The following is a 20,837-nucleotide window of genomic DNA, read 5'->3' on the forward strand; positions in this document are numbered from 1 at the left end:
ACCCCAGAGACAGGCACAGCAAGCAGTGAGAACACGCCAACAAACAGCTGGGTCAGCAGACATGGAGGCCTGGAAACATCTAACACAGACTTTTATTGAGAAAGTATTTCAAAGTAAAATAAAAAAAAAAAAACAGAATAACCAAGAGCAAACATTTACCTCATTGTTTTTTGTTTTTTTTTAATTTCTTGCTATTTGCTAGTCCAATTTAATTTGATAGATATTCAGGGTGAGGAAAGAAAGCGTTTCCTTGCACTCGCAAGGAAATGTAAGTAAAAACCATTGTGTTTTAATAGACCCTCGAGAATGTCAAGAAATTCTGTCCGATGAACGTGTTTAATGTGACAGTTAGCTCAGCTATTAACAGGTGAAGAGATAGCGAGAAAGAGAGCGAGAGAAAGAGAAAGAGAGAGAGAGAGAGCGAGAGAGAGAGAGACAAATTTTCTGCTCTGTTGTTCACCGCCGACAAACTGTAAGTAACTAATCCTTTAAGAGCTTTCACCAGATTCAGTTTAGGTGTTTCACAATATTGGGGGAAAACATAAGACAGAGGCCTGGAATTATTAGGATACATTGGTAGAAAATACCTCAGATTGGAAAGAAATTGTAGAAGACTAGTTTGACCTATTACACTTAACGTTTCCTGGGGGATTTGAGGTATGTTGATACTGCTAAAAAATGTATTTTTAGCATGTTTTGTTAGTATTCTATGGATCATTCAGATTAAGGAAAATTTCATCATATGGAAGTACCTTTCTTCTGCTGCTACTTCTTTTTTTTTTCTGCTCCTTTTCAAGTGAAAGAGCGCTGGAACGAAATATGAATGTTGAGTTTTAGAAAATAAACTTTTGAGTCATTAAAACATTAAGGAGAAATAACTGAAGACAGAGATGGGCTTTGGCGACCTGCTGGACCTGGTGAGTAGAAGTAAACTGTTTACCTTACAGTCACTCTAAGAATCTAATAATTGCAAGAGTGATCTGATAATTATATATTTAAGATGATTGCTGCGCTGTTATATGAGAATTATATGATTTGATTGCAATATAAACCAAATGCTGCACATGTTATTCGAAGGTTTTCACTTTTCCAAGTCATGGTTTTTTCATCGGGAAATCTTTTTTTTGTTACAACTTCATTTGTTTTTGAAGACATTTAGTCTCCTATCTGAGAGACCTCTTCAGTTCAAACGTTATGGAGAGAAGAGATTGGGCCGCCATCCATTCGTACTGAAGTTATTTTGTTTTTATCGACGAATTAGACATTAAACTTCACAGTTTTTAGCTGTGGACATCTAGTTTTTGTGGTTGTCGGCACGGCTTAGAACTGAAGAAGCGGGTGGGTTCAAAAATGGAACCACTTGCTACGATAATAAGATGTTTCTATAAAATCACTGTGCTATTTTAATCGAATCCCGCAATGTATGTATTGTCGACGTCCGCTTTACAGGAAGTGATAACAGATAATTATGTGAAATATGTTGTTCTTCTCACTTGTTTCCTTGGCAAGGTGGGTGGGTTTGGCAGGTACCAGTGGATCCATGTGACCTTGATCAGTTTCCCTGGTTTATTTATGGCAAGTCAAAACCTCCTGAACAACTTCATCTCCGCCATCCCCTCCCATCACTGCAGCCTGCCGAAAAATTTCAGTATCCACAATTTTTCGGACAACACGGTAATCATTTACCCCCGAGTTGATGTTATTGGTTGATTTAGTAACACAGGCTGTTTGGTCACTGGATGAACTACATGACACAGCAATCTAATCATAAAACATACTGCAAGGATTTTAATCTTTTTTTTTTTTTGATGACTTTATTAATCCTTGTTGGGAAATTATTCTGTATGTAACCCATCTTTGAACTTTGGGTGTCAAGATAATCGCCCTACCACCCGAGCCATCTATATGCCATGGAATATTATAAGATTACCTTGCAATGTACTCTAAATGCCGTCTGTATTATTTCTGTATGAGGTTACTTGTTGTGCAAGGTCACCAAATAACCGTGTGATGCGTTGTGGATACTGTTCAAGGTAAATGATCAGCGACTGCTCAGAGCGTTCATTCCTCTGGATTCTTCAGGAACAAGACTGGACCGCTGCAGGAGGTACCCATGATCATTTCCCGCGTTCACCTAAGTCTCTTTTTGTCGATGGGTGAATTCTGACACTCGTCCCGTCTCAGGTATGTGACGCCGCAGTTGCACCTGCTAGCCGCCAACAGCTCCTCTAACTTTAGCAATTTGCCAACCGAAGCATGTCTAGACGGATGGACGTTTGACCAAACCGAGTTCTTCTCCACCACCGTTTCCGAGGTAATCTAGAAAAGCCGTCGACGTAAACGCGCGTGTCACTCGCTTTCGTTCATCGCCATCGTTCACTGTCTGTCTTTTACCCCGTCCGTTCATCAGTGGCAGCTGGTTTGTTCGCTGCGCCCCTTAAAACAAATGATTCAGACCATCTATATGGGGGGAGTTTTGGCGGGTGCAATCATCTTCGGTGGTCTGGCTGACAGGTGAGACTCACCTGGTCCAGATAAGTGTGTCAAAGTGTGTGGACAATGTAACCAATGACAACTTGTCTCTATTAGGTTTGGGAGGAGGTCTGTTCTTATTTGGTCATACTTCCTGTTGGCCATCCTGGGCTGTAGCTCTGCCCTCTCCCCTTCTTACACAACCTACTGCATACTCAGGTGTATGAGTGGGATGGCAGTTTCCGGAGTGATCCTGAACGGCGTGTCACTGAGTACTTGTTTAACTGACTCTCTGTTAAATTGTCTGCTTGCATGTACGCCTGCCTGCTAGCCTACCGCTGAATTCTTGAATATCTACCTTTACCTAATAACACCATTGCACCTTAGCTCAAGTACATCCTCCCAACTGTAAATCTGCTCCACTACACTTTTGTGTTTCTACCACAGTTTTCCTGTATTTTTTTGTATTTAAATTTTTCTTATTGCATTTTTGTATTTACGTTTTTCTTTAATGTAACCGGCTGCTGTGACAATTTAATATCCCCCCCCTGGGAATTAATAATCTATCTAGCTATCCAGTTATCTAGCTATTTAGAGCTCCTGCGTCTGACTTATCATTTCAGTGTCAATCTGACTGTTTCTGTCTGACTTCTTCAGCCACTTTTGTCTGACTGCATTTCTGTCTGTTAAATTAATTGTCTGATACAACTATTTCGTACTGTCTTACTATCTGTCCATCTCTCATCTAAATGTCACTCAGAGGTCGAGTGGATCCCAACTAAAGAGAGGACCTTAGTCGGCACCCTCACCTCCTTCTTCTTCACATTTGGACAGATGATCCTGGCGGGGATGTCATATTGGCTAAAAGACTGGAGGAAGCTGCAGGTGGCTGTTTGCGCCCCCCACTTTCTGTTCTTTGCCTACAGCTGGTCAGTGTTTGCTTCCAATATATCGAGAGTAACAAGTCCCTCTACCGTATGTGAGATGGTCTATGTCTGTTTTCTATTTGGTCAGGTGGTACTCTGAGTCAGCACGCTGGTTGGTTCTGAAGCGACGATCCGAAGACGCATTAAAAAGTCTTAACCGGGTTGCACGGATAAATGGGAAACCGGAAGTGATCAACAAGTTAACACTAGAGGTGAACTGTCAGGGATCTGAGGGGCTCTCAGAGGTTCCGGTTTCCCAAAATTGGTACTTTAGGACTCAGGGTACATTGGGGACCCAGTGACCGTTCCGCGACAGATGTTTGAGAATTTTTTGTACATCAAGATCTTTATGTCCAGTACCTGCTTAGCTTCATATCATGTGACCTGCAGGTTCTGCACTCACACATGAACAAAGAGATGGAGTCGTGTCGCTCGACGTTCACGGCTTATGATCTTCTAAGGACGAGAGGCATGAGACGTATCTCTGTTTGTCTCATTGCTGTCTGGTAAGACCGCCTTGCGAAATGTAATCAATGACAGGTCTCCAGAAAAGAGCATCTTTTCTTTTCTCGTTCCTCTGTCTCATTCTGCAGGTTCTCCACCAGCTTCGCTTACTACGGTTTGGCAATGGACCTGCAGAAGTTTGGGGTGAAATATCGTGCTGTATTCAAAGAATCACAGACTTGAGATGCTTTAGAAAAAAAAAGATTTTTCACAATGATGATAACATTTGCTCCTCATAGTGTTAGCTATGTGTTTAATATGTGGCTAATATGTAGCAAGTGACAAACATGTCACATTTAACTCAGATTCTTTGTTATGCGCCCTTCTACTGATTCATTCACTATTCCTCATCTGCACATATTTAAAGCATCTTAGTCCGTCTCCTCTGACCTTTTCCCCAAAACAGACATTAAACTTGACAGTTTCTCCATCCATTCCAAGCTTTCTACACATGTTTCTTCCCCTCTTTTTCCACACTCTCTGTTCCCCTGGATTGTTGACCCTATGTGATTAAAATCCTCTCCTGTCACCTCCCCAGGGCATATCCCCACGTCTTTAGATTTCCCTCCACCGGTTCCAAGCTTTCACAACAGATAACAAACATATCTGCAAACATCATAGTCTATGGTAGTTTGTGTCTAATCTCATCTGTCTGCCTATCAATCATCAGAGTTAACAAGAAGGGTCTCAGAGCTGATCCTTTGCAATCTCGCCTTCAACTTGAACTCCCCTGTCACTCCTATGGCACACCTCAACACTGTACAGCGCTCATACATGTCTTGCACCACTCCAACATATTTCTGTTCTCATACAATACCCAAGTTCTTCTCTCAGCACCATCTCCTATGCTTTTTCTAGTTCTACAAAGGTGCAATGCAGCTTCCTCTGACCTTCTTAGTACTATTTACCAACATTTTCAAAGCAAATACTGCATCCGTAGCAGTCTTTCTGCCGCTGCAGACAAATGCCCCAAGATCCTCACCACTCTAGTTTCCACTACTCTGTACCGTAACTTCACTGGAAAGCTCATCAACTTTATTTCTATGTAGCTGCCACAACGTTGTACATCCCCAGGACACTTCTTCGATCCTCTCACGCTCTAAGGTCTTGTTGAACGGCCCTATCAAGAACTTTGTAGGTGGTTCTCCTTGAATCTTCCACATTTCCACAGGTATATCTTACGGACCAACTGCCTTTTCAGTCCTCTTCAGTGTCCTCCTCACTTCACTGTGTCTACTCTTTGCTGCTCTGTGGTCCAAAATATTAAGTTCTTCCACTCTTCAGTCTCTCTAATGCGCCATATTCACAGTTCTGCAAAGTACTCTTTCCTTCTTCCTATCACACTTCTGGCACTTATCAATACATTTCTCTCTCTGGTCTTAATCACTCGTTTCACCATACGGCACTCATTCATTGAGTCTTGCCTTTCTGCTTCTCTCTGCTTATGAACACGTTTTCCTCCTCTCTTTTGCTGACCCACGGTAGCCTTGCTGATCCAGAATGAGAGTTGTAGATTTGATTTGTTTATTTATTTTGGCATTATTTCTACACTATCTTGTGACCCCTTAGGGCTGCACTACCTTGTACCTCTGCTAGTACAGAACTTTTAAAGTTGCAGTCTACATCTGGACTGTAGCTTACAGTACAGAGCAGTTATGATAGACTTAATTCCTGTCGTCCTGTGCTGACAATGTGAGGTGAGAAGCACTAGATGGGTTGAATTGGAGTGAATATAATGTAATATTTCAAAGGATTCATGGAACCCCCTGAATAGGTGTGTTACTCCAGATTGTAGCACTACAAAGCATTGTGTCGTCCAAAGGGTCAGTGGACTGCGGCACTTCCTATCCTGTATATTTCTTTCAGTACCCTGCCTGTTCCCTGCTGTGCACACTGCGTTTTTCATTCCAAGACTAATGGGTGGTTTGCACACTGGGCAATATTGCAGATTTGGAGGTATTGAAACGGTGCATAGCAAAGACTGCTTTGGCAATTTATTCTATCGTCTCCCAGCTTTTTTGTTAGAATTTCAAGCAAGCGCTCTACATTACTGTATTACTGTTAGCAAATTTTCTTTCTTGTGGCGCTGCACTCTAGCTACCCTCTCCACGTGGATCTAGAACTCCTTGGAGGATGACTGTGGGGGAAAAATACAAAATGATTGGAGGTACTTGAAGGCAACACTATTGGAATTAATTTGGAATTAGTCCAACCAAGTGATGACCATGAAATGGATGCCGTCCAGCACTTGCAGAGGGAGTCTTCATGGGAGCTTGAACATACACTGGAGCATCTGGCAAGGTTGTAGTGCTCTGCCAGCCCCAGCTGGTCAACAAAGAAGGCTTGATTCATCTTCCAGTTCTTGAGGACAGACCAGCTTTAGACATGGAGAAACAGAAATGCATGCAATAAGAGACTGAGATCCCAGGGGTTTATTCTCATAGCAAGGCTCTGTAGTTCCTCCTTACGCTTCAGCTTTTATCTTAGAGGCTTGGAGGAGCATTGTCTACTTGCTAAGTACAGCGTAGCTTTCCGCAGCCGGCTCTATATTGTGTGTGACAACGGTAGTTGTGCTCATACATACCAAACAACATCAGCAAAATTCGACATCTCGATTTAACCCGTCGTGAATGAACCGCGAGCGGCAGGCAGCTGCTTAGCAGCACCAGAGGGGTTGTTAGAGGGTCCACGTCTTCTTCAACAACACTTCGAAGGCTAGGAGGAGATTGGGAATCGAACCAAGAATATTTGGTTCCAACAGGAGCACTCCAACCACCTGCACAATGCCGCCCCGGTAATTAGATATTCAATTCAAGTAGAGTACATTGTCTGCAGTGCCTACTCAGCAGAAGATGTACTCTGGAGGTAATTTGAGGCCCTCAATGTTTGAGATAAAGTTTCGTCTATTAGCATGGAGTATAGCAATTTGGGAGCCACGCCCGAACTGTGTTTCTTCTTTGTTTCCTGGCTGTTGTGGCATGTTTGTCAACCATCTGAAGGTAGCTGTACATTTATTTACAAGGATTTGATATTAAGTTTTTCTTGAGCATCTTCATTGAGGAGATTCTCCAAGGAGACTTTATATCTTACATGGGAATATTTGGAATCATGGGATATTCAAAGCTCTTCTAGTTGACTTATTGCAAGTGTTAGTATGGTTTCATAATATCCAGAATAGCAGCAAGTATGTATATATGTATGTTTCTAGTGGTTTTGTCATTACGTGCTACGCCAATGGATGCACAAAATGATGTCACTGGATGCACAGTACGAGTGAATGGAGATAACTATTACCAATGATGCAGTGTACCCCTTTCTCCTTTTCTGTCCACTACTATTGCCTTCCAAATCAGGCAAGTGGTCTGCTCACACACATTTTCCCAGCGGCGTATGATCTCTGTTGCCTTGATTATAACCAGTATCCTAATTTTCCTGGCATATTCCCTCTTCACGTGAATTCCCATTTCAAACATAAAGTACACATGTCCTTCATTGGGATTCCTGTATCTAACTTTGCCAAGCAGTTACAAATTGAATATATATCCCTAGGGTTAGATTCCCCCCCCCCCCCCCCCCCAAAAAAAAAACAACAACCTGCAAATCTCTCAATATATATTGAGATTAGGCTGCAGGAAATGATGAGGCTCACTTTCAAATGTAATTCCTTTTGGAAAATCTGTGCTCTGATTTTTGATCCAGGTGAGTATTTACCTAATCCAGATCATCTTCGGAGCAGTAGATATCCCTGCCAAATTAATGGCTCTGGGCATGCTTAGCGTCCTGGGGAGAAGGGTGTCTCAAGCAACATGTCTCTTTCTGTCAGCCCTTGTTATCTTCACCAACATCTTCATCCCTAAAGGTAAGACATAGGTTCACACTAAGCAAGACATATTTAAACACATTCTTAAGCCAGTCTCACTTTCACATTTCAGACATGCAGACTACCCGTACCGCGCTAGCATGTCTTGGTAAAGCTTTTACCTCAGCCTCGTTCACCACAGTCTACCTTTATACCGGAGAGCTTTACCCCACAGTTATCAGGTGAGACCTTATAACATCATCAGGTAAATAAATTAATGCATCTCTTTATCTATCTATCTACTGGTTTATAACATTAATCTGTTTTTCCAGGCAAACCGGTATGGGCCTAGTTTCGACAATGGCCAGAATTGGCAGCATGGCTGCACCAGCTGTCCTCATCCTTGATGAGGTGAAACATTAATGCGCATATTAACATATATGGACTTTTACAAAAGGGCGGTACAGTGACGCAGTGGTTAGCGCTCCCACTACGAAGCTCAAACAACCCTGGTCCATTTCTGGGGGGGGGTGTCTTTGTGGAATTTGCACATTTTCCCCATGTCTGCATGGGTTTCCTCTGGTTTCCTTCCACGGTCCAAAACCATGCAGAACGTTAATTGGGGAAAAAAAGAGAAATTGGCCTTGTGTGAATGAGAAGGTGGATGGTTATTTGTCTCCATGTGTGGCAAGTGACCGGAAACTGGTCCTAGGTTTGCTCGGCCTCTCACCCAATGGCAGCTGGAATAGGCACCAGCATCCCCCATGACCCCAAATGTAGGCTAAGCGGTGGATAATCAATGAATGAACTTTGACAAGACACTTTGCAATAGTTTGGCTAGCAGATGCCAGGGGTGTACATGCTCATCACATGTACACCCTTGGCAACTGGATTTTCTTCACTTGAAGACGTTTCAACCCCCTCATCTGACAGGCTTCTCCAGTTCTATTGGCCTGCAGGGAGTTTCTGAACACATATACAACACACTCAGGCACGCTAGCACAAACACACAGGGTTTGAGTAAAATTGGTTTATAGCTTTTCATTTTTTTTTTTCAAAATTTAATTCATTTTCCGCATTTGGGTTGCATGTAAAAATTAACTTAGACTGTGATATATGCCTCTGAAATATTTTCCATTATTATGACTTGCAGATTTCTGGATTAAAAGGGTAAATACCTTAATTAATATACCCATGCTCTTCAAGGCTTGGATTTAAGATAATATTCAATGGGGAAAGACCAGAACATGTTTTCCTCATGTGCTGCTGGTTTCTGGGCTTCGAAGGCAGCAGCTGACCAGATGACAACATGTTTCCAAAAAATATAGAGAAGATGCTGAACACTTATATTATTCTGACCTCCCTTTTAGTCTAAAGGGCATGAAGAGGATTATCAGGCATCAGAATAGGGCAGAATGTATATTGGAAAGATAACTCACAAGTCTCTTAGTGTTTATCCAAGAGTGAATCTGAATAACTGTTACCTTCGATGGTCCTAATGGGTAAAGGAGCTGAATTAATTCCAAAGATCTCAGGATTAAATGGGATTTTTCCATGTGTCTGCTTGGTGCTGCATACATCTGTTAAATGGAGGTCTCCATTATAAACATGTTTCAGAAGCTGCATTACAAATAACTAGTCGATAGCCTTATTATTAGTTTTCTCAGGTCTAGTAACACACTGTAGTTCTGTATCAAGCTCTTGTAAAATATTGTAAGTGTGGTCCGTAGTTAGAATTATTGACCAGACAAACAAAAGAAAATGCACAACCTGCAATTGCATGTTCAATTTTTCTATTAATGGCAAAATAATCTTTGCGAATCTTATATTGCAAGTCAAATTTCAGAATTGGATTGTATTTGTTCTATGATAAACAGCAAAGTGATTTTCAACTCTACACTTAAAAAAATAATTCATTAAAATGTTGTATGTGATCAGTCGGTGGGGCGAGTGAACCTGCAATCCTACGGTTGGCAGCTGGATTCCCAGCCCCTAAAATTTGCATGCCAAAACTTGCAAGACGAGCAACTCAAGTTGCTCGCGATAGCATGGTTAGCACCTTGCATAGCAGCTCTACTGCCATCAGTGTGTGAATGAGCAAAAAATGAGCAAAAAAAAAAGAGATGGTTAAACATAGTACAGTAAATGAGTAGTCACTGATCACATTATGCTCTGCTGAAGATTGTCTTTTGCGCTGAGCTAATAAAATATACTGTGTCCCAGGTTCTCCCTGTTTTGCCTAGCCTGGTATATGGGGGTGCAGCAGTGGTAGCGGGGGCCTTTGCATGCTTCCTGCCAGAGACGCTCAACGTTCCACTCCCAGAAACCATTGACGATGTGGAGGAAAAGTGGTGTGCTTTTTTTGTTCAGTTGCAATAGCGTCACGACTGGCACCGGGATGATGAATTTTACAGGTCTATATCTCTGCCCCCAGGTCCGGGAAAAGCTTCACACCCCAGCAAAAAGAAGGCATGGTTTCAAATGAGAAAGACGTGGCTTTGGAGGAGCTGAAGGAAGAGGAGGGGTTAACCTAAATGCCCTCTAACCGATCAATGAGGCCACATCAACACAGTCCAAATCAATACTTTGATCATTGATTGACGACAAATGATTGAAAAATTTAAAGATCCATAATTAATAAAACAGACTAAAGTAAAAAAAAAGAAAAAAACAGTTTGTCTGGATTCAACTCAGCTGCTGATAGAATCAAGGTAAAGAGACTCCAAACAAGCAGATGGAGATTTCACCTCATTTGGACTCTGATATTTTGAAAATCCAGTGTACAAATTCTATAATAAAATGTCATATGTAATATATATTTCTTTAATCAAAATGGATTATCCATAGGTGATAAAGGAGCCACAAGAGTCTGAATGCAGACCCTTGACCTAGATAAATGCAGGGGGTTGTGTCAGGAAGGAGCGTAAAACCAATAGAGAAAATAATTAAAAAAAAAAAAAATATATATATATATATATATATATGTATGTATATATATATATGATTAACTTATTCATTTGTTTATTTTGTGTAAATATATATATACACACAAATAATTTAAATAGCAATTTCCATCAAAGTTCTGTACAAAAATGAGAGTAGGACACAAGTTAAATCACACACTCATTCATTTATTAATTCTGTAATGAGGGACACAATGGTATATGTTTTCTGACTGTGGGAAGAAATTGAAGTACCTGGAGGAAACCCAGAAAGACAAGCAAACTCCACACGATAAGCCCCACTGTAAGGCTCAAACCAAGGATCTTCTTACTATGAGGTGGAAGGGCTAACCACTGCGCTGACTCAAATATAAACAAAAAACAGAGAAAAAAAACAGAACACAACACCTCAACACCACAACTCAGGACTCATGAGAAGCAGCAAACAAATGAGTCTTCAGTTTCACCGTAAAACAGGGGGCAATTCCGGCCCTTGGAACAGTATTTTTTGGCCCCCTGCCTGAAATTTAAATCTTTGTGTTAGTGCGGCCCTGTTTTATACAGTGTGTTTAAAAAAAAAAAAAAAACAGGCAAAGAAAACAATGAAAAAGTAACATTGCAATGTATTTTTTGCTTCAAAATTTGAAAAGAAAAGGATTTTTTGATGAAAAACATCTAGTGACATTGTTAAAATAAGCTTTTCTTTACTTATTTCTATAAAAACCACAAAAAGGATAACAAAAAAAAGGCAAAATTAAAAAGATTGATTTAATAACCAGAATAGCAACCATTAGCCATGTAAACATTATACCTCCTCTTATACATGCTACCAATCAATTTTCTGATAAGTTATAGTGGCAAATTTTCCAACTGTGACAAGATTTTCTCTTTAGACGCAACAATATTTTTAAGGTGTAATCTCATCAATTCATTTTTTTATATTCATTTTTAATATTTATTTGTCATATATTTTTTCAGAGGAACAATTCATTACAGATAAAGATTTTTATGATTTACCTGTTTACCTCCTTTACACTAAAACAAAGGAAAAATTTAGACGTAGTGTTACTTCTAGGCAATAATTTTACTGGTCTGGCCCCTTGACATCAAATTAGGCTGTATGTGGCCGCTGGAAAAAAAACAGCAAAATTAAAAAGATTGACTAAATAACCAGAATAGCCACCATTAGCCTTGAAAACATTATACCTCCTCTTATACATGCTATCAATCAATTTTCCAACGGTGACTACATTTTCTCTTTTAACGCAACAATATTTTTAGGGTGTAACCTCATCAATAATTTTTTCAGTATTAATTTTTAATGTTAATTTATCATGTTTTTTTTTTTGTTTTTTTTGAGGAACAGTTCATTACATAACCCGGACCAAAATTATTTTGACACCCCTGCCGTAAAGAAATCAATGCTAAATGCCAAGAAGTGAACCTTTCTACAATTATAACGTAAAAAAGACAAGGCCCTCTTGCCAACAGTCTGTCCAGACATTGGGGACACACATAGAAGGCTCAAACCCGGGGAGAGCAATGCATGCATGTTGATATTATTTTGTAGATTATTTTCTGGTCCTAGAAAAAAAAAATACAAATCAACTGATGTTATTTCACGCATCACTTTATTCCCACCTGGTAGTAATCAGAAGAGAAGTCATGTCTCTCTTGAGACATGTTTACAGAATTAAAGAAAAAACAAAACAGGCAGTGTTATAAAATACAACTTTGAAAAAAAAGACAAAAGGCTGAAACATTACATTTTGAACAAAGGAAGTCAAGTTTAACATTTTTATATCCATAGAATAAGGAAAGGAATAAAAATTACCGATATATGTTGTGACACCATCAGTTATTTACCAGTGATTCTTTTGTGTCTGCTCACAATGATAATGATCAAGTAATGTCACCTAATAAGTTGAGAAAATGACAAAATATAGTTCCTTCGTTTTTTTAAAGTGAATAAAAAAAAAATCCAATCAATGACAGACACAGTAAAAAGTCAAAACGGCGACTAATTCATGTAAACGTTTCAAAAGATCTCAGTTATAATGGGATAAAATAAAATAAAATGATAATTGATTCTGACGAGGTGGTGAAAGGAATCCGTTCGGGCAAGACGAGCCAATCAAACGGGAGTATACGGTCAACAGATTGATGGACAGGTTCCGTAGCCACTCACAGCGCGTCTCGGCAGTCGGCTTTAGTGTGAGGGGGTGGGAAAACGTACCGCTCGAAAGCACAGCGGAAGAAAATGGCGGCGGTGGTTGCAGACCCAGGGGGTACGGTTCCGACGACAGCAACCGCGGACGAAGGCGTGGCAGGACCGGGTCCGGGCAACCCGAGGATGCCCGAGGCCTCGCAGGACACCGACGGGTCACTGGAACGGCGCCTCGTTGACGTCGGTGCGGGACATCGGCTGGGTGATGGTGGAGACCGAGAGGAGCTCCGCCATGTCAGGTCGGAGCTTGAGCCCTTAGCAGTCAAAGCCCTTCCCGAGGCGGACGAGCTTGTAACGACCTTCCCGCTGGACCGGATCGGAACGGATCCCTTCTCCCTCGGTGTACCGGGAGACCCGGACGGAATCGGGAACATTTTGGGCCCCGCGACGTGCCGCAGTGTCCTACTGGATCCGCAACTTCCCGCCGTCTTCCTGCACTCCTTCCCTGCCCCCCCGCCCGTCACAGAGGCCGGGCTTTCCCTGGCGGAACCGGCGGAACCGACCACCAATATAACGACCGACCGCGATCGTGGCTACACGGCTCGGTCCGAAACGCAAGACGTCGCCGAGGGCCGTCCGATCGTACCGGGAGATCGACGCCTCGAGGCCGGGTACGGCAACAACTCACCGGGCTCCGAGGACTGCCGGTCGCCGAGTAGACGCCCGGTGACGGAGTCCGGCGCCGGGGAGAACCTCGCCGAACCGGAGCTTCGTCCCGAGGCGAGCGTCTGCATGCAGGATCTGAGCCTCGGTTCCGAAGTCCGCGTCTGCTTGGATCATGTCATCGATGACGCCCTGGTGGTTTCCTTCCGCCTCGGCGAGAAACTCTTCTCAGGTGTGCTCATGGACGTGTCCAAAAGGTAAGAGCACAAATGTCATTTTTGGAGGGTGTTTTCCAAATATAACCTAGCATCCTGCAAGGGTTTGATCGTCACCGATTCACATTAAAATAGGAATCGTGCTCAAGAAGTTGCAGCGATGCATCAAATATCGGTGCTGCTTAATAAGAATAAACCCATTATTAATTGAAATGGGTGTGGAATTATTTCTTGACTCTAGGTTTGTTTTGAAAGCAGTCCATTTTTGACTGATTTTTGCTCAAAGCCAGGTGGAGTTTGTTTACTTTTGATGATTATCATTGGAGGTGAATGGAGGTTTTCTCCGTGTGGAATTTAGAATAGGTGCAAGGAAGGTATTATTGTCCCAGTTTCTGTGAGTAAGAAAAAAGTGAAATAATTAAAGTCCCAAAAGGCATCAATGGTCTTATTCACTGCTCACAGAGCTGTGGCGTAAGGCTAAATTTATTGCACTAGAGACAGACTTTACCTTAATGTCCCTCAGCAATGATAGTCTCTCATAATCAATATATCACAGCTGATAGCTGTTCTTACTTGGTTTATGTACTTTGAAAAACAGGATTTTGTCAAAACCTCCACTTGACACCATAATTATCAATGTTTTTCTATTTGAAATTCCATTTTATCCCATCACTTCTGTCTGCAGGATGAAGTATGTAAACTATCTGATATCCGCCTTCAATTTTTAAATGCCGCTTTATGTTTTGTTTATTTATTTCAGTGACTAACCTTAACCAGAATTTACCGTGGGGAATTTGACCTTTGGTAAAGTACAACCACTGGCTTATTACTAGTATTATATTGATTATTTTTGAAAGGAGATATGTTTTATATGGACAGTTGTTTAAACGCCTTACAGGTTGTTTTTGTTTTTGTTTTTTTTTTTTGCTGCTGCCATTAAGTCTAATTCTAATCATAATGTTGTAGGTGCAAGAACCACAGAGCAAGTACTGACGAAGTACTTGAAGGTTATGGTATTCAATGTCTGCTGCTGTAAGTCCTGTAAGGTCATACGTGATGATTCATTTTTGAAAGGTCACATCAGTTAATGTAATTCGGAGGGGACCGGACTGTGGATTCTATATTGTTTTAAAAAAATCATTACTCATTCTTAAATAATTTTAATAATGAACGTTTTTATACTGATGCATTGTGAATATTATACCCGTTGTATGTATCATTTCTATGATACACTGATAATGTTTTCTTTGTAAATTAATATAATCCTCTGGAAATTGCAGTTGAAAGTATATAGCTTGGACGACTAATTCAATGTACTGTATATAGTATCTCTAAATGCACAGCGCTGTATATTACATCTGTAAATGCATAATTGCACAGTACTCTACAATTTGCTCTCCCTCCCTCAATCTATATTTTTATTCTTAAGGTATCCATATTTGTATTCATATCTCACAATACTGTACACGAGTTCTGTTTGTCCTCCAGTCATGTCAGGTTTATATTAACGTTTATATTATATTCTACACATCTGAGCCATTCCATCTCCCAAAGTTAGACTTAGTGCATGGTAGACTTCGATAATATTGAGTCTATTGTATATTATCGTATATTGTATATTGTTTTGTTTTGTATTTTTTCATACTGACCATATTTCAGAGCTTGAAACCAAATCTGGATACGCTGCAATGACAATTAAAGGTTATTCTATTCTATTCACAGTAGTAGATTGTGAATAAGGAGCAGATACAAAAGGAAATAAATGAAAAAAAAAAAGAAAAAAAAAAAAGGGGTACAGTAGCATTGATTGTAATATAATAATAGTAGGGGAAGGGTATTTATTAAAAATGTAATCCGTTTTATTATTATTATAATTTTTTTTTCCTCAGTCTCTAAGACCCGTATGCCATCTCTTCTAGGTTTGGACCATATGGAATTCCGATAACAGTGTTTTCTCGGCGAGGGCGATCAGTAATTACTCCACAGACAGATCAACAATTAAAGGATGTCCCATCTCCAAAACAGGAAGAGGTCACCATCAGCCCCACCCCGTCACATGTCTTCAGCGCCAAACTGCCACCGCTCTTCCAGGAAGGGGCACCATACCCACCTCCGCTTTTCATCAGAGACACCTACAATCAAGCATTACCTCAGCCGCCACCGCGTAAAATCAAAAGGCCTAAACGACGTTACCGCTCGGAGGAGCCGACCTCCATCATGAACGCCATCAAGCTCCGCCCCCGCCAGGTGCTCTGCGACAAGTGCAAAGGCATGGTGACGACCCGTGGCCACAGGGAGGCGCGGCGGGCCCCGGTGGATCTCAGGGGCGAGGAAGTACCGCGGCAGCAGAGGCCGGCCGACAGACCCGTTTCCTTAGAGCTCAAGCGTCTCCGAAACAATGACAGAAGACGCTGCCTCGCGGATAGAAGAACATCGGGCATACGTGTCACTTCGCCTTCATCCCCGTCATCTAGTTCCCCTCGCCGCATCCTCAGGGGTGTGGCGTCCTCCTCCAAATCCTCGTCAAATCACATGCGACTGAAGCTGAACTCTACGAAGGCTCTGTCCAAAAATTCCGATAGCGTTGCAACATGCCAGGTTCTTCAGAAGTTGGTGAGGACGTCTCAGCCGCCGAATTGCAGATCTTCCGATCAAACCCACAACCAGGACCAGAACTGCGCCAGGATTGTTACTCGCGCGTCGGCACTTCAGAACCAGAAAGTCCACTTTACCCGACGCTTGCAGCACACCTGCCCCGTCCCCACGGGGTCTCAACTTCCGCCCAGAATGCGGCTCAAGCCCCAAAGGTACCGTACAGAAGAAAGTCAAGTGCACAGCTCCTCCTCCAACCCTCCCCTTTCCTCCACCTCACTGCCCCTCTCTCCGTCTACTGCTGTGGATTTGGTGCCCGGTGACCAGGAGGGGGCAGAGCTCGTGGCTGTGGCCCCCCCTCCCTCCTCTGACTCCTTGCAGTCAGACGGTAGCTCCACAGAGACATTTGATCTCCCACCTCCTAGGGACCTGCCCTCCACACCCCCCCTCCCCTCCTCCTCCCCTCTTCCCAAAAGCGACGGCACAGACATGTCCGCCGTCCGCGCCGAGGAGGACAACGGCAGTGACCTAAAGAGGCGCCGTAAGTCGTCGTCCTCCTCAGCGGCGCCCATCTTCTCTAAGTCAGTGTCCAAGTGTCCGCTGCCGGACGGCCGCTCCGTCTGCATCGGCGATATAGTGTGGGCAAAGATCTACGGCTTTCCCTGGTGGCCCGCACGGGTGCTGGGCATCACGGTGGTGCGACACAGCGACACTGGGTTGGCGGTGCAGCAGGAAGCGCGTGTCTCCTGGTTTGGCTCACCGACCACGTCCTTCCTGGCACTGTCACAGCTCTCCCCCTTTCTAGAGAGCTTCCAGTTGCGTTTTGACAGGAAGAGGAAGGGGCCGTACCGCCGCGCCATCGCAGAGGCTGCAAGTGCCGCTAAGCAGCTGACACCCGAAGTGCGGGCACTGCTCACGCAGTTCGAAACATAGTGGTAACTTCCTCCCCCCTATCTGGCCTCCCTCATCTACAGTTTGTCTAGTCCATCGGTCCGAAACGGGCAACAACAGCTTGACGATATCGTGGCTCCTACTCAGGCAGGAGGGCGAAGATTCCTACCTTGTGGGCCGAACGGCACCGAGGGGGAAAAGCAGGCAGGGCTTCTCTCCGTTCCAGCAGGAACCCCTCAGTGACAGATTGTTCTCGTTTCCATTCTTTGAGGTCCAACACGCCTCGACGGAATTGAGTCATAAAACATCAGTCTGTCGGTTCCGGTTGAATATTGCTCTCTGGTGGCATAAAACCCGCCCGTTGACGTATCTCATCCCGTTGTTGTCCTTTTTCGAAGATAATAAACACTGTGGTGTCCAAACTGTGGCTTGTGGTCCCGCGCGGAGCTTGTTTGGTCCGGACCGGAACTTAATCCAAGTCATTTTGAGGCCGCGGACCTGGACTGGAAGACGTCTGATTTGACCCCGAGTAAATGAGAGGTCAAGTCTTGTCCGTCTGATCGGCAAATTCCTTATTAGCTCTCGAGGTTAAGTCCAGGTTCGGTTGTCTGTAGTTTGGAATAGGTCTTTGTAACTGAGAATCCGGTGTCTAGAGGATAGTACCTCCTGTAGCCCTTGAATTCAGATCTCTGTTTTCCGATGTTTCTCCTCAGCTCTGTGTAGTCAAGGATCATCAGACTTTTGTTGTTTGGAGGAGACCTTCTTTTGGCCACGTCGGTCGTCTGGACCAGGTCTCTGCGTTCTGTGTTTGGCCCAGAACGAGATCACCGCGGTCTGGATCAGGTTAAGAATCGGTTTTATTTGTAATACCCAATCGGTCAGCGATCAGACGTACCGATCAGATGGTATTCGAAATGTTTTCTTATCATCTTAACATCCGATGCAGACACTTATTGGTTCGTAACTATTACAGGTGACTTCATTTTGACTGGCATGTACACTGGTGACCTGTCAATCTGCTGCTTTATCCAGACTGTCTGGCCTCGGGATGCTGTGGAAAAGAGTTCTTGTCAAGCGTGGGGGCTGATAATGTTAATGTTGATTTAAGGCATGATAACAATGGTGACCATGGCGATGAACATCTTTTCCCTCTCTGCCGTCAGACTCTTTTCATGTCTGTTTGCAGTTAAGATATTCTGGACAAAATAACAGAAGAACCTGACTGTACATGTGTTATGTTTTGGTTTTTTTTTTCTGATGTTTCAAATCCACAAATAAATTGTCAACCTGCTTTTTGATTGGTTGTTGTCATTTTTCTCTGGTGGTGTTCCCGGAGGACTCCACCTGCAAACAGATGTTTAGGTCTCCAGATGTTTTTAATCCAATATATCAGCAATATTTCAATGTTTGACCTTTTTCGGTCACAGATTTCCAACCGTTCTCAGATGAGAACCGAATATTTTTGTCCCCACAAATATAATGCAAACCTCAAGTTGCTGATTTTTAGATAAAAACATCCCTGATAGACAGAGTGGGAAAACACATCAGGGTACTGGCATAGCATTGGAAAAATCGATCATTACCAGAGTACTTTTTAAAATAGCTAAATGCTTTGAAAATGCTACTAGATGCTGATAAATTATTGGATATGTTCAACATTTAAATGTTATATTCCATAGATTTCTAATATAATTGAAAATTTATCTGACTGTATATTTCCAAGGAACATGATATGAAATGGCAATGTGGCATTTTTGAGTCAAATATTGAGCAGGAACCGATTCTTGTTTAAAATCCAAATATATATCGATTACATGTTGCCAAGATGAATCTGTTCTCAGTTGCGACAAAATGTGAATAACATTTTTTCAGAACAGATGCAAATCGATAAAAAGTTGCCTTTAAGGATTTTACATAACCCGAGGGGTAAAACACATTCAAGCTGACCAGTCAACAGATAATATATGTGAAATACATGACAAATATTTTACAAACTTTTTTTTTTTTTTTTTTTCAACCATGAAAAAATATTCTCTTTTGGATGACATTGTTAGTGACACCTGTCTCTCTCTCCACAGCCCTGCCTCTATGAAGAGTTGCTGATGCTACAACAGGCTGATGGGTTGACGATCTGTGGAATCAATTTAATTATTTAAGTAAAATGTTATGGAGTTTTTTTTTTCTGTAATGGGTTTAATCAGCACTAGTGTTGTAATTTCATGAATACCAACGCGGATTACTCGTATTTAGCGTTCGGCAATAAACTCAATGATCGATCAATCGAGGTCCTCGTCACACGAAACTGTTTTTATGGCTTATTTTCTGTTATTTTGAATCCAGTGGTAGACAGAACCATGATATGTCACAGAAACTGAATTTCATTTTTGAACATACATCTTTAAAAGCTGCTGGTCACAACAGCAGGACCTGATGCCCAATAGTTATTTGAAACAGATTAGGGGCCTAATCAATAATCTATCAGCGTAATTTATGGCCCTGGTTTTTAAACTGTTCCATCAACAAAAAATTAAATTACTGTTAGTTGGAACTTAACCTGATCTGATAATGATGATCATAATAATGACCATGGCAGTGAAAATTATGAGTGTGAAAATTATAAGAAAAAGTTACTTGTATAAAATTCAGATGATTAATAAAGAAATGCATGTTGAAACTTAACATCATTAACTATCTCTGATTTTGTTCCCCATAAGTGTTGCGAGGACATGATGTCACCAGAGGTCATTCAGGGTCATGAGACTCATGAGAAATAGTCGTCACAGGATAATTCTTCATTATCCTGTTTCTTTCAAAGAGGTGATTTGTTCATTTTGAAGCTAAAAAACTGGAACTTCGAAAAAATTATCAGTTTCATCATGCAAGAAAAAAATATTTACGGACATACTATACATGTAGTTTGGGGTGTTTGTTTTGTTTTTGTTTTTTTTAGATGGAGGAATGATATTTTTATATATTGCTCCAGTTAGAGCAGCTTTCTAAAAGAGCTAAACGCTAAGAAACTGCTCTTCATTCCGACCATCTTTTTGGGATCGCAAATCATTAACATGAAAACAATTTTTTATTCCATAAAGAAGGGATTTCAAATTGTGTCAGTAGGAAAACAGCCAAACAATCCTCCTTCTCATAAATCCTGACATTTCACTCATATCCAATATTAGCCATCAAGTGTTAGAGCAGTATCAGCTGACACAGCGACTTAGGGGTTAAAGTCCACATAAAGACACTACCTGCAGTCTCAATCCAGTTTACAAGACACTGGAGAACTGGGAAGAAGAGCAGATGGTAATGTGATACTTTGATTCATTACTATATTGATCAGAATGCGGGGAAAAGTCTTAAGTTCTTCAAGACCCTACTCAGTAACCGATTGAAGCATGAGGTTAATCAGTTCTGAAAATGTGTTCTCTGACCTTGTCCCTGCTTTCTGGTGCTTTTAGATTTTTAACACTGTTTTAGCTAAAAGAAGACAAAATCAGGTCTCAACTCAAAATAACAGCCGGTCCAGATGAGGTTCTAAAAATGAGACGGGGCTTAAGGGGATCTTTGTTTTTACTAACTGAATGGTACATGTCTGAATATCCTGAAATGCACAACTTTTTCTCAAGTTATTGCTTAACGCTAAATCACAGAGACTATCCATATAGG

The 20,837-nt window shown here is 41.9% G+C and overlaps 2 protein-coding genes across 4 annotated transcripts; both read left to right on the plus strand.

Annotated features, from left to right (window-relative positions):
- Positions 1-339: 339 nt before the first annotated feature.
- On the plus strand, positions 340-10,372 carry oatx (organic anion transporter X). The gene is made up of 16 exons (XM_086160888.1): positions 340-657; positions 798-917; positions 1,510-1,674; positions 2,034-2,107; positions 2,185-2,314; positions 2,411-2,514; positions 2,590-2,744; positions 3,233-3,401; positions 3,487-3,610; positions 3,789-3,904; positions 3,992-4,046; positions 7,602-7,761; positions 7,835-7,943; positions 8,034-8,112; positions 9,925-10,052; positions 10,136-10,372. The coding sequence occupies exons 2-16, from the start codon at positions 891-893 to the stop codon at positions 10,233-10,235; spliced, it is 1,695 nt and encodes a 564-aa protein (XP_086017014.1). The 5' UTR covers positions 340-657; positions 798-890; the 3' UTR covers positions 10,236-10,372.
- Positions 10,373-12,754: 2,382 nt separating this feature from the next.
- On the plus strand, positions 12,755-19,850 carry pwwp2a (PWWP domain containing 2A). Of its 3 annotated transcripts, none has more exons than XM_086160413.1 (3): positions 12,755-13,730; positions 15,608-17,215; positions 19,250-19,850. In XM_086160413.1, the coding sequence occupies exons 1-2, from the start codon at positions 12,904-12,906 to the stop codon at positions 17,211-17,213; spliced, it is 2,433 nt and encodes an 810-aa protein (XP_086016539.1). In that variant the 5' UTR covers positions 12,755-12,903; the 3' UTR covers positions 17,214-17,215; positions 19,250-19,850. The 3 variants fall into 3 exon arrangements, with proteins under 3 accessions (XP_086016539.1, XP_086016540.1, XP_086016538.1); XM_086160414.1 differs by having other exon boundaries at positions 15,608-16,821; XM_086160412.1 differs by lacking the exon at positions 19,250-19,850 and having other exon boundaries at positions 15,608-18,462.
- Positions 19,851-20,837: the final 987 nt, after the last annotated feature.

Source organism: Fistularia commersonii, chromosome 15 (genome assembly GCF_037954325.1).
Source record: "Fistularia commersonii isolate RoL2024-O1a breed Wild chromosome 15, RoL_Fcom_v1.0, whole genome shotgun sequence".
NCBI classification, from domain to species: domain Eukaryota; kingdom Metazoa; phylum Chordata; class Actinopteri; order Syngnathiformes; family Fistulariidae; genus Fistularia; species Fistularia commersonii.

What these genes read in the sequence shown, in the direction of transcription:
- pwwp2a (XM_086160413.1), top strand. Translation starts at nt 12,904, where the DNA reads ATGGCGGCGGTGGTTGCAGACCCAGGGGGTACGGTTCCGACGACAGCA. An exon ending in CTCATGGACGTGTCCAAAAG is followed by an intron (nt 13,731 to 15,607) that starts GTAAGAGCACAA and finishes CATCTCTTCTAG; the next exon opens with GTTTGGACCATATGGAATTC.
- oatx (XM_086160888.1), top strand. Translation starts at nt 891, where the DNA reads ATGGGCTTTGGCGACCTGCTGGACCTG. An exon ending in TTGGCGACCTGCTGGACCTG is followed by an intron (nt 918 to 1,509) that starts GTGAGTAGAAGT and finishes TTCCTTGGCAAG; the next exon opens with GTGGGTGGGTTTGGCAGGTA. An exon ending in TTCGGTGGTCTGGCTGACAG is followed by an intron (nt 2,515 to 2,589) that starts GTGAGACTCACC and finishes TGTCTCTATTAG; the next exon opens with GTTTGGGAGGAGGTCTGTTC.